The sequence below is a fragment of the Brienomyrus brachyistius genome, chromosome 17, assembly GCF_023856365.1.
Source record: "Brienomyrus brachyistius isolate T26 chromosome 17, BBRACH_0.4, whole genome shotgun sequence".
Lineage (NCBI taxonomy): Eukaryota > Metazoa > Chordata > Actinopteri > Osteoglossiformes > Mormyridae > Brienomyrus > Brienomyrus brachyistius.
In genome coordinates this window covers 10,304,991-10,323,294 of record NC_064549.1, presented here as the reverse complement: position 1 = coordinate 10,323,294, position 18,304 = coordinate 10,304,991, and the positions used below count along the sequence as shown (strand labels likewise).

The 18,304-nt window shown below is 41.6% G+C and overlaps 2 protein-coding genes and 1 non-coding gene across 7 annotated transcripts; 1 reads left to right on the top strand and 2 right to left on the bottom strand.

The window, feature by feature from the left end:
- Positions 1-11,011: 11,011 nt before the first annotated feature.
- On the bottom strand, positions 11,012-13,971 carry mrpl28 (mitochondrial ribosomal protein L28). Its single transcript, XM_048981316.1, has 6 exons — positions 13,826-13,971; positions 13,310-13,622; positions 13,043-13,195; positions 12,569-12,703; positions 11,783-11,869; positions 11,012-11,670 (listed from the first exon to the last, which is right to left on the bottom strand). Exons 2-6 carry the CDS (start codon positions 13,595-13,597, stop codon positions 11,578-11,580), a joined length of 756 nt encoding a protein of 251 aa, XP_048837273.1. The 5' UTR covers positions 13,598-13,622; positions 13,826-13,971; the 3' UTR covers positions 11,012-11,577.
- Positions 13,972-14,013: 42 nt separating this feature from the next.
- On the top strand, positions 14,014-17,624 carry gemin7 (gem (nuclear organelle) associated protein 7). 5 transcript variants are annotated; one of them, XM_048981319.1, is made up of 2 exons: positions 14,014-14,307; positions 15,649-17,624. In XM_048981319.1, exon 2 carries the CDS (start codon positions 15,693-15,695, stop codon positions 16,077-16,079), a length of 387 nt encoding a protein of 128 aa, XP_048837276.1. In that variant the 5' UTR covers positions 14,014-14,307; positions 15,649-15,692; the 3' UTR covers positions 16,080-17,624. The 5 variants fall into 5 exon arrangements, with proteins under 5 accessions (XP_048837276.1, XP_048837275.1, XP_048837274.1 ...); XM_048981318.1 differs by lacking the exon at positions 14,014-14,307 and adding an exon at positions 15,279-15,442 and having other exon boundaries at positions 15,655-17,624; XM_048981317.1 differs by lacking the exon at positions 14,014-14,307 and adding an exon at positions 15,285-15,442.
- On the bottom strand, positions 14,184-14,270 carry trnastop-uca (transfer RNA opal suppressor (anticodon UCA)). The gene has a single exon. It is a non-coding gene; the product is annotated as a tRNA-Sec (tRNA).
- Positions 17,625-18,304: the final 680 nt, after the last annotated feature.

Sequence of the window (18,304 nt, the reverse complement as noted above, 5' to 3'; positions counted from 1 at the left end):
CTGTCTGCGGGGGTAGATAAACCTTCCCTTGGCTGACAGGAAACGGTCTTGGGGAGAAGCTATGAGCAGGTCCACAAGCAGCTCGTCCCAGCTTGCTATGCATTCAGGCCCCCCACTGTCAACCCCCTCATCTTGGTTCAACACACAACTCTACAGGAAGTAATATTTTTTCTACACGTCTGGGTTTTGTTTTCCAGTTACACAGAGTCAGAAGCACATTAACATGCTCAGTGGTTCCCCTACCATCTTCTACGATGGTGAGGAGGTCTGTCAAGGTGGGGGAGGGGGTCGGTGACGGCAAAAGATTTAGACCTCGGTGAGGGGGGGGGGAGGTAAAATTTTTTTCAAACAAGATTAGTTGAGGCCCCTTTTTAGCAGAGACCCCTAGCCATTGAAGCACCCCCACATGCTACATATTTATTTTAACATACATGTTATACGTGTCGGCAAACACCGTATATCTCGGCTTGTGTGCCAGGCACAATCACGTCGTAATAACAGAAACGCCCTCCTAGTAAGCGGCTCTGCATGTACAGGATACGAATTTGCTGTAATGTACACAACAGCAGCACAGTGATTTTGGGAAGTGAGTGGTGGGGACCGTCATGCTAAGGGAGAGCTCTGCTATCTGGTGCCTTTTTGCCTGGGCTGTGCTGCTTATAATCTCATCTATTTTTAGCTCGCTGAGTTTGCCAGTCAGAAATCTGTCCACCCACACGAATTCCAGACCCCAAACGCGAAGCCAATCAAAGCGAGGCTCTGTCTGTCTCCCCACCTCCCACAAGCCCAGGCCAGCAGGATCAGAATACCGGCCTTTTCTTGTGCGTTCAATGTGCATAGTGTCACTATAAAAAAAATAATTGGCCACAATGTTGGCTGCTTCCCAAAGTAGCGAATCATTTTTTTTCCCATCAGCAACTGAGAGAAAATTCTTGAATAAAGACATATCAGTAGGTCCCTATTCTCTGGTTGAGAAGTCAATTCAAACGAGCTTCCCAAAGCTGTAATGGTTGAATGAGGGTGGGCAATACCCTGCTGAAGTTCCTCATTTCGTGTTCAGGGTAGTCAGATATGGCCAGTCACATGTTAAAGATTCGCCACAATAAAGTTAATTCACTCTGGAGTTTTTGAACTCCGCAGCCTCAACAAAGGATCCATTCTTCTGCTGTCAAGGTACCGTCTTCAGGACGTCGACAGTCATCGCGCACCAGTTAATCATCACACAGGGATGATCTGCTAACACTGACCAATGATTGGATGGATTAATGAATGTTCTCTTCAAGCACTGTGGCTTTTTACCAGCTACTCCCACCTTCTCTCACAATCTGAAAAAAAGTTGCTCAGTTAAAATGTATCTGATCAACTTCATGAAAATGATTATGTAGTTTGTATCAAAATACTTTTGTGTTCAGCATTTTTGTGATTCCCATGATACAGAAAATACTCTGCCCAAAACTGCATGTGATGAGCTAGAACGTGATTATCTTAAGTGCTTCAGATTATTTGATATTACTTGTCTACTTTCACATTTGTATCATGCTTCATCTTGTAGCGAAGTGCTATTGTTCCCCTACTTGGCCAGCAGAGTAGGTGTGTTGGTGAAGGACCAGATGAAACAGATCTGGAGAATATGTACAATGGAAGTTTGTAAAATGTATTTTTCGTAGTTTTAGAGTACAAAATACTGCACTTTATTTTGATACATTGTATGGTTGATGTTATTTGAGGCTTATTTGGAAATACTTACACTATTTTGTATCCATCCACCCATTTTCTGTAACTACTTGTCCTGTTCAGGGTTGCGGGGGTTTCGGAGCCCGTCCTGGAGACTGTAGGTGGGGAACAACCCAGGTTGTGGCACCAACCAATCACAGGGCACACTCACACACCATTCACTCACACACCATTCACATCTATGGGCAATTTGGTAACCTCAATTAACCTCAGTATGTTTTTGGACTGTGGGGGAAAACCGGAGTACCCGGAGGAAACCCCACGATGACATGGGGAGAACATGCAAACTCCACAAACACATGGAGTCATGGTGGAGAATCGAACTCTGGTCCCTGAGGTATTAGTAGAAGCTAAGAGCATCTGATATGTGGTTTCTCTGGAGTGGTGTGTGGCTCTGTGAGTTAGGACTCTGCCTGTGAAGGTTATCGGTTCAGATCCCAGGGTCGGCGGAATGGTTTCACTGTTGGGTTGCTGAGCAAGGCTCTTAATCCTAGTTGTACTGTATCTTGAGTTACAAGAGGCTGCCTCATAATTACCGTAACTCAAAACATGGTAAACCATAATTGACTACAAATGGATGAATCTCTAAACTCTAGGTTTGCTAAACCCCATGGAAGTCCTTTTTCGGCCGTTTGGCTCTGTTCGGGTTGAATATGAGGAGTTTTATCTACTGACCGCCACCCATAAGCCCCCATGAAACGAGGAGGGGGGTGCCGGCGCTGTTCTGGTGTGTCCAAGCGACTCAGCTGCCCTGGGTTCAAAGTGGATAAGGCCTTAAAAAATATATTGCATTTATTTCGCAGATGCTTTTATTCAAAGCAATGTTGAGAAAAGCAAAGCCTGCCAGTCCCTGGGACAACTGTGGCTAAGGGCTTCGCTCAAAGGCCAAACAGTGAAATCACTCTGCCGGCCATGGGATTTGAACCAACAACCTTCCCAGACACCAAGTCCTAACGCATAAGGCCACACACCACCTGGGTGAAACCAGGTATCAGATGCTCTTAGCTTTTACATTTATAAACAATACTGTTAACTCACCAGATTTCAAAGGACGCGCTAAAATAGTGTTTAAAAAGCGCGGTGACTTCATGCCCACGTATCAGGCAGTATAGAATGCAAAAGGTAAACAGCAAAAAGCTTCACTGATGATATACTCGCATGCCTTAACAGCCTGTATTTTCAGTGCTAATACATCAGCAATGATGACCTTTTAAGAGTCACCTGAGAAACACTGTCACAGTGTCATACGTGGTGTATTTCATATATATGATATATGATATCATATGTATATATATATATATATATAAATATATATATAAATATATATATATATATATATATATATATATATATATGTATATATATATCAGAAGGGGTTACGGTTCTCGTGCCTTTGTCCAGAAGGGGTATGGGTTCACAAAATCAGAAGAATAAATACAACCTCAGTGTAAAACCACCGACTCTGCAGATTTCATTTAAAATTTATAAAACCTTTCAAAGTTCACACACAGCTGTTTTCTCAGTGACTTGCCATTCTGTGCCAATATGTATGTAAATAAGGCTGAGGGTCTGAGCCCAATGGCAGGGTGCTTATGCTGTGTGCCGCGCTGGCTTGAGGACAGCTCCCTGGTAAATAAATGTAAGGAAAGTATACGGGGCCCGGTACCCAGCCGAATACTTGCTCCATTCTTAGCCAATACCGGAAAACCGGTTGCAGGGAAAATCCGCAATGGGACCTCAGCCACTGGATAGCTCCCAAAAATAGCTTGCGGATGCCAGGGCACGCACGGGCGTGACATCAACACGAGCGCAGGCCGTGAGACCCGAGAAACGGAGAGCGGGAGGCGAGGGCCGGCGGGCCGCGGACAAGCAAACGGCAGGCGGCGTCGCCGTTTTCCGGAAGTCACAAGAACGTGAGTTCATCACGAAAATAAAGCGACTGTTTTTTTTTTTTTGAACGCGGCACGTTTCACAGTCAGATTCATCATCTGTTCTTGGAATTGTGAGAAGTGAAATGTGAGAAGGAGTCCCGTCCACATCACCTCCACTGGAATAGGGAAGTAACATCAAATGCATTATGTTTCTCATAAAATGTCATCAGATGCGTCAGACAACCATTTGGAATCTGTGCCACAATAAAACAAAAGGGCTCTGAAAAGATAGTGCCAGTCAGGTATTGTTCATAAGTAGCCCGCATTCTATAAATGTGGCTTCCTCATGTTGCCGTTGGCATTAAGAGCTGCCTGACAGGCCTGGTCTGTTTAGGTGAGATGAGGTGACGTTGGTCATGTGCTGGTCTGAAAAAAGAGATCAAAGGAACACATGAATATTTGACATGTATTATTTTGGTTTCAGGGTAAGACGTTAATTAAAATGACATAAGAAAGATTACGAAGTTTTCAAATCAGTCCCACGGGGCTGGATTGAAATGATCATATATGACGGACTGGAGATGATGAATGCGTGTCTTTTGTTTTTGCTGTTTTGTAACTGAAGTTTTACTGAATATTGCTCTCAGCAAAATTATGAATGTCAAGTTCTGTACTCTTTTTATTGCACTCGAATCAGTTACTCCATCTAACAGATATTATGTTGCCAATATACTGCAAAAGAAATTGCCGTGTTACCCAGTGTTTGATTTAATGATTCTTGATGATTGTTAGTTAATTCTGATACTGCCTACTGTTCAATACATTAAATCAGTTTAGTCATACACCGTTACTACAATGTAACTTCTTCTCAGTTAACTATTTATTTGTGTATTTGCCTTTTATGCTTTTTTTTGTCTTTTAAATGCAATTTTAAAATCTTTTATTTGAACGTTTCCTGCAGAACACCCAGAGCGCTTTGAATCACCTTGTGTCTGTATAAATGTCACGCCTCGCCTTACTTCCAGAAGCTTCTACTTGTCTTGTGTAATACAGCGGTAATTCAGTATTCATCTAACCTGACGCAGGGTTGTAGCGAGCTTGGGCCTTATTGCCGGAAATGCTGGGTTCCCCCTGGACAGGCTGCCAGTTGATCACAAGGTGGAAAGGAGCAGACAGCTGGATGTATAACAATGACATAATGCTGCCTACTGACCTGGCAACATTATACCCAGGTGTCAGTCATCCATCCAGGGCTGGCCTGACGTTTTATCATCTCTCCACCCATTCCGACAGGTTGATCAGATGAGGGGCCGGGGGGCTGCTGGGCCCGAAACAGCTGTTTAGTTTCTTTATGCCTTGTGCTCGCCCTCCATCCATCCATTCATCCATCCATCTTCCTACTATTTATCCAGCTATCCATCATCCATCCATCCCTCTCCTATTTATCCAGCTATCCATCATCCATCCATCCCTCTCCTATTTATCCATCAATCCATCCATCCTCCTACCATTTATCCATCCATCCATCATCCAATCATCCATCCATCCATTCATCCTTCAACCATTTATCCAGTACAAGGCTATCAGGAGCCTAAATCCCATCGCAAATACCACAGGGTACAAGCCATGGAACACCCTGGATATTACTACTCCATTGCAAGGCACCCACACACTATGAGAAATTTACATGGCAGTTCCCCCCCGGCTTGATTTCATCCTCACAGAAGCTGTATAAGAGGAAGAGCAGTATGTGGTTGGCCACAATCCTTTTAGGCTTAAAGGGCACTGGCTAAGGTCGCTTTACAAACCCTGCTGCCCGATTCCACTCAGTGTGTAATATACCTTTCCAAAAAGCTACAGAATCCTTGCATTCTCATCATTCATGAGTCATTGGTGACCAATGAGATGTGTGGAAATGTACATGTCAGGCCCCAGCTTAGGGGATAAAAAACCACTTCAGGATCACAGACTCTAATTCCTAAAAATCATCTATTGTCATCATTTAATTGTGACAACAATCTTCTGTCCAGTTATTGATAAATGGTATACGGTGTTAAGTTACTAAAATGTGATATTAGTTTTCAATGTTATACATGGGTGAATTTTTTGGTACTACAACAGGTCTCATTTAAATTAAAATCTACAAAGAGAAACATATTTTGTAAGCTGCCACTAGTCAGTCAAAACTGGCTGATTAAAGCACTTGATTATGGTTTGTAGACAGTTTAAAAAGTTTTGAAATCCAGTCACACATTTTCACAAGTGACTATAGTGTAAGGTTTGGTGCTAGAATCCACTTTTTACTCTTCATTTCTGTGTTAATATCCAGCTGCTGCTGTTTCGTGTTTTTTTGAGACATGACTGTAATGAACACTTTTTGACCATGGCACCAAACACAAGAATACCTCTTTAATTTAACTACTTCAGGTACCGCAACTATAATCAATGATTTATATATTTATGTACTTAAATACAATTAAACCTATGAAAACTGTGTATTATCCTGTAGGAAAATCTCCAGCATGTTTCTGATGTGCAAGTAATGGCTACTTCTGATTGGGTCCTCAGAAAACCGGACGTTTGGATCATTTTTCAGATCATACTTGATATAGAAAACTTACATGAAACCATAACGCAGCCTGACCAAAGTTTGATTACCTACAAAACGGGAAAAACCACTTTACAGCCCTTCAGTATAAAAGACCAGGATACCAGCATGTGACTTTGACAACAGAGAAAAATTGTGGGAAAAAAACACTTCAAGATTTTTTATTTTATTCAGTCGTAAAACTAACTGGTTTGGAGTGATCCAGGAAACTCTTTATATTATCTGCGCCATTTCCACTTGGATGAAGTTATCTCTAACTGTGATCTTTTATTACTATTTTAGTTTTTGGCTGCCATCTTACTTTATAATTGAGTTTCTCTGTTCTTCCTGTTCTCCTCTTGCCCTGCAGCAAAGCTGTGGAATTGCTTCCTGTTAGCTAAGAAAATGGAGTAGTCCGCATCACCTGACCTTTTATATTACGATTTGTATTTCATACAACAACAGCGTATGAATTACAGCGTAATTACATTAATGCCGTTTCTTACAAAATCAACAAATTAAACGAATATTTGATTCAATCGAAAGGCTGAGGCCTAGTATGATAAAGCAGTTTCAGTCTGTGAATGTGCCTCTTGAGTGCCATCTAGTGGCTGCTTTGGAATACACAAGGAATCCAGGCCACGTTTCTCTGCATTTCTGAATTTGCATCAGTTTCCAAGCCCCTACGGCAATATCAGAGGACTGAAGAGAGGAATCGCCTAAAGACACAAATAGCGAATAGCTCAGCGGCTAAATGGAGCTGTAATTATAATATCCCTTGGGGTCAAAATGTCTCAAATAAAGACTCTGCAGTAGGTGTCAGTTAGATACACTTGTACCTGAGTGTTCATTGTTCATGTTTGGGATGTGCTATTTCACGTGTGTGTCGCTTTGGACAAGGTATTATTTGTACCTGAAGAGGTTTGTTGCGTAAAATTACCAAAATGAGTGAATGAGGATAGACTAGTGAAAATGGTCTTTAAGTGAGGTGGGTATCGCGAGGGCTTGAGTTCTTATAAGTTTTTAGGACTATAAAGTGGCAAATGACCATATATTTCTCAACCACTTGTCCAGTAAAGGGTGAGGTGGCCAATACCCAGACAGCATAGAGGGCAAGGCAATTTCAGCTAATGTCTTTAGTCTGGAAATCAGTGTCCCAGAGGATTCAAAACCCCCAAGTCCAGAGGTGTGAACCAGGCAAATAAACCATAATTAAATCCACATTGTGTACAGGAAATTGCTTTGGTTGTAGTGGGGTAAATTCCAACTGCATGACATAAGATATATTCAAGGCCAATAAGGGAAGTTAATGGTTGAATTATGTTGCAGAGTGAAATGAGTTCACAGGGCATGAAAGAACGAATGGAACCGTTTCCATATATGGGCCAGATTCCAGTGCCACTGCATACATCAGCAACATTTAAAGATCGTCTTACAGGTCGCTCCACAACTTCGAGTAGAATATCAGTATTTCTGAAAGCTTACAAAACATTTAGAAATTACAGTAAAACATAAATTGAATGCAAAAATATGCATTATTCTTCATATTTTCATGCATACAATAATCTTATTTTACACATTCTCTAATTATTTCGCATTATTTTCTACATTTGCCAAATGAAAAACATATTCCTGGCTGACTCATCGTTACTAAGGACCTTGACCTACAATGACATATGTTATTAAGTGCAAATTGGGAAGTGTGGATTTACCCTCGATCTACCCTCTGTAAATAAACAGCACAATGAATACATGCAACAAAAACGACTTATTGCTCCACTCTGATGACCAGTCGAAGGACTGTGAAGGAAAACCAGGCATGAAGGCCTGACCAATGCACCTGGCAGAATCCTTTCCTGGAAATCAGATGGTTTCTGTTTCATGAATGTTGCTTTGAATAGATCTGAGGTGAGTTCTGAGAACAGGGGCACGTGCTCCAATTTGTGGTATTAAAAAAAACAGCCGAAGCAATAAAACAAACTGAAGTCTGGTCAGGGACTGGAGCTGCGTATGTGCTGCCGATACATAATGTGTGGTTTCGTACCATAGATCATCTTTACTGCATGTAAATAAGCGCATTTACCAAACATCACACTTCTTATGATAGGGACTTTCTGTCTGAAAACACACTTCCATGTTCAATCAGTTGTTCTCCCAGCTATTATTGCTACAAGACCCTGAGATCACCTGCATTTACCTTAAAAACTCTCGCATAATAAAAACTTTCATGAAAATGCCATATTCTTTAAGTTGAGCTGCAGTAGTATTGGATCCATAACAGGAATGATGGTGACGCATCACACCCTGAACATTTATTTGAACTATGGCCATCGGAGGCACTGATGGAGACTTTGGGCCCCATGACATCATATCATATTGGACCCCAACCCAGGCCAATCCAATTATGTTCCAAATTTTTTAGGGTACGTGTTACTCATTGGCTCTTGGAATCGTTCATCCCCCCCTGTCCTTTACAGCACCCGAAGCTGCCAACAGGCAGAAGGTCAGAAGGTTCAGAACAGTTGGAGACCACACTACAAGACTCTAGAACAATTTTTACCCCAAAACCATAATCAGGCTGATCTGGGTGCTGAAGGACCCTCACAGATAACCTCCATGCTCCGAAAAAAGCACCAGTCGAAGATTCGGATGGATTAGACATTCTTGAACTTTGTGCTTTAATAAGGATATTAATAAGAACAAGTTTATTGTACTCAGACACCAGGAACTCAGCAACAGATAACAACCGAACAGGAACTATCAATACTTATTTGCAGCTTCACCTATGTCCTATGCATATAACCCCCATGCTCGGCAGTGATAACTTTGCCGGATTGAGTGCCCTCATCGGCCATAAATGTAGGACATAATATGGAAGTGAAAAGAATTCAGCGGCATCTCTAACGTGCTTCTCTTATTTGCAAATGAAAACTCTTATCTTGTGGGTAGCCTTCAAACTGCATTTCCTCTACAGAGATACAACTGAAGCCAGTTATACCGAGGCTGATATACCTGAAGCAGCCAACTATGGGAGAAACAGCTCTGATTATGGTGCACGTTCACCAACACATTGTTTCCACTTCCTCATGCAACATCGCAGCATGTTTTTTTACATCCAGATTTGCATTAATTTCTCGTCGAGATCTTGCATTGATGGTAGGAGCTGAATCACTCCGTAAAGTCTTCCCCAGCATATCTCAAAGACTTTCAGTGGGTTTAAGGTTAAAACTCAGTGGTGGCCAATTTGTGTGTGAAAATGACTGTTCACGGTTCCCGAACCAATCTAACAATTTGAGCTTAATGAATCTTGGCATTATTGTCCTGGAATATGCCCGTGACATTAAAAAGAAAAAAATCCTTTGATGGGATAACCTGCCCAGTCAGTAGATTCAGGTACTCAGCTGACCTCACTTTATTGCTGCATAATGTTGCTGAGCTGCAATAATGATCCAATCACTGGCTAAATACTTGCTGATTTAAATTCAATAGATGACTTTTTTTTTTTGGCCAGGCAATGTAACTATTACCTAATAAAAATGTGAAACTGTCTTCTTTAGGTAATAACATCACTGATAACGTCTTAGCTGAATCAAAATAATATGACGTTTATCTGTGAAATAACCTGACCACAAACGCTCAAAAACAACGATGAATATCTCTGAGTATGACTTGAAATTAAATGGTTTCCAGGAAGGTTTATGAAATCGTATGTCTTCTTTATGACAGTTGAACGTGTTTATGTACCATGTTGTGACATTAATAATCAGGGTAATTCCAGGACTTAGACAGGGACCTGCACTACAGATACTCACTGATGCCCTTGGCTGGTATTCCCCCGCAGTTTGAGAGCCAATAAGGTGCTTTGTATCTTTAATATACCTAAGGGAGTTCCCAGCGTGGCAAAGGTAACCACAATCCACAAGATCAAAGGCCAAAGAGAGAAAGCAAAACACACTCCCAGGGGTCAAAACAAAAAGCAAACATTTGCATATTTGCTATTTCTATTTACTTTCTACTTTTTCTCCCCCTTGATAAGGATGGGCTTGAAGGTGGGCATGATACAACAATCCGTTTATTGTTCCCCTAAAACTGAAGATATTTTTTTGACGTTTTTGACGGAAAGTCTCATTTTAAAGATAACAAACCATTTTATGAGGTTAACTTCCTCTTAGCATACATTTTGAGACACACTTATTATATCACAGCAGTGACATATGAATGACCCACAGACATCCTTTGTAGTATGAGACAATAAACTGCTCGCAGGCAGTTGGTTTTACACGCAATGGATTCCCTGACATTTTAATGGCTGTTGTTTTTGTGGATGTCTTTACTCCTACACCAAAAATAAAGCCCCTTTCTACCTCCTGCCCTCCTACCTGGAATCATAATTACTATAAACTATAACTTCGATATGTGAGGCACATTTCATCGTGCCTCTCATCATCACTGTATCTTCACTCCAGCCTCCTCCTGTCTTCAGACTCGTGAAAAGTGCCACAATTAAAGATCACACACCTCTGCCTAAATGAAATGCTCCTCGCTTGGCAAACGTGAGGTCCCTGGCTTCATTTACATAACTTTCGAATAAGAAAAACAGCCTACTATGAAATTATATTTAGGGAGAAGTCATGGCTGAAGATGAGTCACAGTAAATACTACAGATAATTAGTGGTTAGTCCACTAGATTGATCAATCTGGTTAACATCTGAAAGACCTTGTTGCCAATTATGTTAGGCAGTCATGAGTTTAAAATTCTTTAATTAGCAAATCCTGAGCACCCACTCGAAACCAATGAAATTTACTGGAGAAACACAGGTGAAATATCTGTCAAATTTACTTTCTTGCTGCAGTAAGGATTAAAATTACATAAACATCTACACTGTACAACTACAATATATTTTTTTTAATTTAGAATTATTTGAACAATTTCATTGTAACAATAGACTTTATGGGTCGGTTTAGGGTCAAACTTTTGAATGAACTGGTTTAAACCAAACCCACACTGAATGTACAGGTGGTGGTGGACAGAACATCGGTATCAGAACGGCACGGAACAAAAAGACAGACAACAGTCAGCACTCATAACCTTCACGAATGGTGTTCATTTAACTAAAAAAAAAATACAACTTTAAAAGTGGTCAGTGTCCCAATAGGCTTGATGATTTTGAATCACCACATCCCAAGACGGTTTCAGCATCACAAAGCATTAGGCACTTAGCCACTGACAGAATGAGAAGCAGTTTATTTGTTTTATATAAATAAAAGATCCATTGAAGAAATGTTCAATGGCATGTGCCAGTAAATTCAGCTGTAAATGGTGGACCAAAAGAAGAAATGAAGATTCCTTGCTGGATGACCTAGCCACACTGTCCCGGGCCTTTATTACTTCTCAACCACCTTAGGTTCAGACAGCTTCTGAACAGAAAATTCATGCACAATATCATCCACACACTTGAGGAACAGCGGTGTTGGTTCCTGTGAGGAGATACGGAAACACACAATGCAGTCACTGCATCGCAGTCACTGCATCGCAGTGCGCTCTTAAAACACAGCCTGTTCCTGGTTGCTTCACTCCTCTATCCATTACCTTGTGTTCCAGAAGCCGCTGCTTCTCCACGGCCTCCTCCAAAGTCAGACCGACCCACTCAGCCTCCTCCTCAGGGACCACGAACTGCTACTTATGTTGAGGGCGAGATGTCAGAAATTTCACAGGCTTGAATGAACATTTTGCCAGTGCAACAGGATTAACATGCATTTAGTAAGAGCCACGGGATTCCAAATGAACAGTGTAAACTGTCCCATCCATATCATAACACTCTTGAAAGAGATGCTCTTCAGTGGTAAAACACTTTGAATGCCATTTTTGTTCCGGTTGGGGGTCTTAATTCTGCTTGTTTCAACTTATTTTTTCATTTTTAAGATTATACTGGCATGATTTTCCCTGCATTTTGGCTTAAAGGGTGGATATAAAATTTACGATTTGTTTCATGAATATAAAACCTATCATATGGCGAAATAAAGGGAAAATTTTACGCGCAATTTAAAAAAAGATACTAGTAAATATGCTCTAATCAATTCTCGACCATATACAATTTTCACCAATTAAAAACAAACAAATGAACTAAAAGTTTAAGTTGGTTCTAAATAACTGTCAATGAACAACTTGGTCAAACTATTAATGAATCAGATGCTCAGTATAAACAAAAGCCAAAAAGTATAATGTATTGCCAGCGGAACATCTGATCACCACTGCCATACAATAAACTGCTCCCTTAACATTACCGTGCGATTCAGACCAACAAGCCCCCTAGCTAAGTAGTAGGTTGTGAAAATACTACATACCCATCTTAAAGCTACAGTTACGGCAGCCCACCTTGTACTTGTTGTAGATCCTCTCTCTGCGAACTGGGTCTTCGGGGTAGAGTTCTGTGTCTTTGCGGGCCAGGCGGAGTAGCATTGCCCTCTTCAGGTCCATACCAAGCTTGGAGTTCAGGTCAACTTTTGGGGTCTGAACACAAAACACAGGGGAGAGGAGTAAACCGCTGGATGTTCTATACCAGTGATTCCCAACCCCGTCCACAGGTTTTTCCCAAACTGGTCCTCGGGGGCCCCAGTCAGTCCATGTTTTTGCTCCCTCCCAGTTCCCAGGAATGTGGAGCAAAAACATGAACTGTCAATACTAATACAGAAAGACAACAGAAGACCAAGACCGAGACCAATACAGTATATTACCGCAAGAAACACTAGATAAAATACGATGCGCATAAGCATGAAACAGGTGCAGCATCCTATTAAATATGGCCCATATCATGCAGTGACTTTTGTAACATTTTTAGGAAACCGCCACCTTGAGAATATAGAAGTCAAAGCCATAGCTTGCGTCAATAAGGTCCAGGGTGCGCATAGTAACTGTGATTTGAAACTTGTGGTCCAAGATTTCACTGTATAGGTTTCTGTCAAACAACTGAGGCCTCCAGCATTTCTTCAATCGAGTGGAGAGCTGTTAAAAAAAAACACAATATACCATCAGATAAACATTTGCCACTTTTAACAGTACCGCTCTGCTCATATCATCCATGTGTGGAGGACAGATCGCCAGACTGTGCAGACCCACCTTATCGTTGTTGGCATACTTGTACCCTGACACCCACCCTTCTCCTCCCCACAGACCATTCTGTGACTCGGGGGGGTAGTAGACCTCTACTGGTACGTCTTGCACACGTTCTCGGATACCAGTTTTGGGATTCAGTCTGTATTTAACCCCTAGGGGTTTCCAGTGAACTGGCGTAGGAGACCTTGTCTCCTGCAGAGAGCGCAGATAGTGCTCGGGTAAGCGTGCATGTATCCCCTTCTTAAGTTTTAACGTTTCCCATAGCCGAGGTGCGTACTTGTGCAGGGGCATCCTTGGAAAGGCAACGAGGTTCACTCTGGAAAATAAAACAATACACCGAATTAGGCCGGATCTCACACGTTTACATTAAATGTAATGCAGGGTATAGCATTATTTAGTGTTTGCATAGCCTGACGCGTCAACACAGATGACCGAACCCCGTTAGGGCATTGTGCAAACTATGCTACATGGCTGTAAAATTTCAACTAATCGATTTTAACTAAATATAAAGAAACTTACCAACGGCACATGGGCAAGTCGATGAAATAAAACGACACAAGACAACTTCCGGTGACGTCGCCTCTCAGCCAAGGGCACGCGGTCATATTTCCGCGACGGCCGAAGCGCTCACGTGATCAGTCTTTACGTCGCTGTTTCGCGGTGAGCGCCGCCATTGGTTATTCACACACTGCCAGTCGAGAATTTCCTATTATTGTGCAGCACTATATTACGCAAATGCTGTGAAGGTTTAATGGGTTTAGCAGCATGTACCTGCCATAAAATAAAATAAAGGGCGAAACTCTGCTTTAGTCGATGAAATAACACGAATAAACCACCTATTATTTCGCTTTTATGTAATTTGTTAAAGGGAATATCTCGCCCGAAAGGTGGAATTGAACCACTCTGCCGCTAGGCAGCTACAGGTTTGAAGCCTGCACCCCGGACCACCGAGGATCATCCGGGCATTATTGGAAGGTAACTCCAAGCTAATATATAGCTCTGTAAGTAAATACTTTTTCCTTTCACGGTTGATAACGTTGCTGATTAAAACATATAGTCGTAATATTACAATAATACATCGATATTGATAAAGCTCTTGATATAACTGTGCCGAAAATGTTCGACCATTTCCACATTTAGGTGAAAAAAATGTTTCTGGATGTAATGCTTTGCGAAAGAATGCAAAGCGTACAGGCTGCTATTGGCTGTTTCTGCCTTTCACGGGGTGGAACCTACGAAACAATTAACATAACTTGGGGACTCCGCATATCGTAGGAAACCGAGATTTCCAGCTAGGTACAGACAACACATTTCCATTTAAATGCACATTTAAATTTTGAAATATGCATAATACAAAATAAAAGAGTGTAAATAATAAATGAAACACGTTACAGAATTGCTATACGTTCACTATATAATCACTATGTCACAGTAAACAATCCTGTAAGCCAAGGTTACAAAAGTAAAGTACAATAACTGAAAATGTTATATATGATAATTAAAATGCATTGATTTTATTTTTTACTTTTATTTTTCATTGTTTAAAAACCGCCATGAAGGTGTGACGTTTGTTATCACAATCAATAATTGGAATTCTAAGAAAAAGATGAATGAAAAGATCGGTGTTCAATAACTGGGGTATTGTGTGACTTTGCAATTTAGAACAGTGATGGCCAGTGGTTCTTGTAGCTAGGCCCTTAACTCCAGTTGCTCCAGGGACTGGGTGACCCTGCTGTCTAAATCGTACACCATTTGGGATGTACAATTTGGAAGCTGCTAAATAACACAGACAGTTAGGATTTACACAGTCTGTCTGAGAAATAGGTGATAGTCCCTTGATCTGCCATTGTCTCAAATGTTAGACTAAAGGATGAGGATGTATTTGTTAGCTTCTTCAATGAAAACAGTCTGTTTAACTGATCTGGACTCGCGCCTTTCTTGCGTTTTGGTTGGGATCACAGTGACATTACTTTGCTGGTGCTCTGATGACCCAACCACGTTTTACTGTAAATTTACATTCCAGGACGCTAGGTGGCAGTAAACACATTTCCTCTGCCTTTACACTAAAAACCGCAGAACCGAACAGAAGCGTGGGAATAGATGAGTTTGTAAGGCATGAAACGGAACTTGAAAGAGGTAAAATTGGTTAAGCATTTGCCCCTTATTTGCTTACATACGCCACTCGCTTTGAACTAAAACGATATCCACCGCAGGGTTTTTGATTTCAGCTCGCTAGCAACTGTCTAGGTGTTAAGGTGAATGGGTATTTCACTAGGAAGATCTCAAGTGATTATTGATTCTGGTGTGAAATTCACGTGTTTACAACTGTTTCTTTTTCTCAGTTACAGGTGCGCATAATACATTTCATGACGCCCCGTATGCAAGCATGAAAACGCCAGTGTCTGTTTTGCGTTTGCCGCGGGGGCCGGATCCCAACAGTCGCGGCTTCGACCCGAACTCTCCTCGGTTCCTGGCCCTGTGTCCCGCCACCGTGTCGGCCTCTTCTGCGGCGGACGCGCACGGTGCCGTGCTGCGAGACGAGCAGCGTGCACGCTCGCTCCTGAGGGAGCGCTTCCTGCGAAGCCTGCTGGCCATGTGTGGCAGACCGGTGCGCTTCAGCATGTACGAGAAGGTTCAGGTAGAGGCGAAATTCGGTGCCTCGGATATCGACGTGCTCAACTTCCAAGTTTCGGATTTACAGACTCCGATCGGAGTACAAAAAGAGGCATTGCTACGTTGCCCAGATATCATTACGTACAGCTTTGACATCTGAGATTAGTGCTGGTGAACTAACCTCCTGTTGATTAACGGATTGTGAATGTTAACGGTTTTTCCTGAACACACTTACAAATATCTTCAGTATATGAGGAAAAATAAAAGAGCTATGATACAAAGAGCTATCAATTCTGAATCGCTGAGTGACATTTTTACCTGAAGAACACTTAATGCAACTTTGCTGTGCTGTACGCCCTTTTTCCAATTTCTACTTAATGCCACCAGAGGGCGATGTTGCGAGTGTCTCGCAGATTAAAGTGTATGGGCGAAGACTTAAAAGAAGAACAGAACATTTCAATCTCCAGTGATTCTTCTGGAAATAGAGGAAATGACTACAGGTGGATTTCATATATAATTGTCTGGAAAACCGTTTTTTTTCCTGCTACTATAAGTAAATTACCATTCCATTTTCATTTCCAATTCTGTCACTTAGATCCTTCAGTATGCTCTGATATCATTGGGGGTTTGAGGTGCTATGAGAATATACATTAACATTGTAAACATATTAGCATATGATTTATGGACTTGTTCAAATATGTAGTGTATTTATTTTCAGATAAATCCTTGGTAATGTGAGCTCATAGACTGGTACCTGAGGTGTTCTTGTGATTGATGGTAAATGGCCTTTACTTAGAATGTTTTTGTACAAGGTTTGCTTTGAAATGGTAAATAGCCCATTGCAATAATGATTAGTGTCATTTCATCTGACATATTTTCAGCTTCTACTGATAAATTTCTTTGCTTATATTAAGTTTATTGAAACTCGGCTCTTGCAGAATTATGAGTTGGTAATTTTATACAGAATTCTCGAAAGACAGAAATTGGCCGTGTTGTAAAATAGGATCTCCTTTTGAAGCAGACCTTGTAAGTCAATTTCCTGGGGGCTCATGGTATGCTTAAGTTCTTAGGCATGATGGTGGTGTTGATGGAAATCTGCTGAAGATGGTTTGCGAGACGTTTGGGATCTTTTTCTCGGTATAAAGGCCCGTTTATAGGACAATCCAAAGATGGACATTGTAAAGCATTTTGATTGATGGTTACCTTATTCAAAGCTCCTGGACAATAAAATAAAATATATTTAACTTCAGTACTAGCATTGATTCACTAGTGGGTAGCAATAGAAGTGTAGTTCCCTCAGTGCAAATGCTTAAAGGATCCACTATTATCAGTTTTAATTGATATCTAAGTTACAGTAATGGATCAGCTGGTTTTTGTGGGAACTTCTGTGGAAGGATTCCTGTATCTTCCCCTCAGTGTTTGTCTTCCCTTAATTATTTTTGAAAGTATATGTACGTGGCTGCAATTCGCCACACTGGTACAGGAGATCTGGCCTGCTCACTATCAGCTGAAAGGAAGCACATTCCTCGCCTTCCTGTTTGTGGACCTCTTGCTTCCCGTCAAGTGCTGGGAAAAATGTCTGCGATGGCCTGCAAAAATATATATGCAGGTCTATCTCAATGTACATTTTTTTGTGAAGGTGTTCCTACTTGGGCTTAGTCTTAGTTGTGCTTAAATGTTTAATAAAGCTTTTTTTTTTCTTGTACGGAGCTAAATCATTTTTCTGTGACATATAAAAATAAACTGGATGCGAAAGAGTGTTGCACTTTCTGGCCTTGGACACATGTTCAAGATGCGTCACGTGCCGCTGGACGGCGCACAGCTCTGCTGCTGAATGAAATCTGCGTTCCTCAAAGGTTAAAGCTTGCAGCTCATCAGCGTCTCCATCACCACTGTCCATTGCTGACTGCTGGGCTGGTTGGAGGTGTGAGGGACCGGCTGCAGACAGACTTCTCAATGGCGAGCCAGACGTTACAGAGAGACTCATGTGTGTTCCTCTGCCATATTGCTTTTTAATCTTTCAACACCGGCACCTCCTGGCACCCGAATCGCCGTCTTTCCACACATCCTCTCCTTCAGTGCGTAACGACGGCGCTTCTTGGTGAGACGTTTGCCTTCACGCAAGCGGGTACGAATTTCGACGTGCTGTCGGCAAACCTCTATTGCTGAAAATTGCTCGTTGCCGACTCTTCGGATGGAATCGGTTGGACGTCTGGCTTGGTTGTCATTAACTTCAGTGCTCCACTCTTGCAATTCTAGGTCATACCAAGTTAGAAGTTCTCCAGGTATTTGGCTGCCATGGCAATACTTTGCTATTTTCTCTATACAGCTTGCTTTCAGAGGGAAAGTGATTATAGAGTGAAAGATCAGGTTTATCATCAAGCG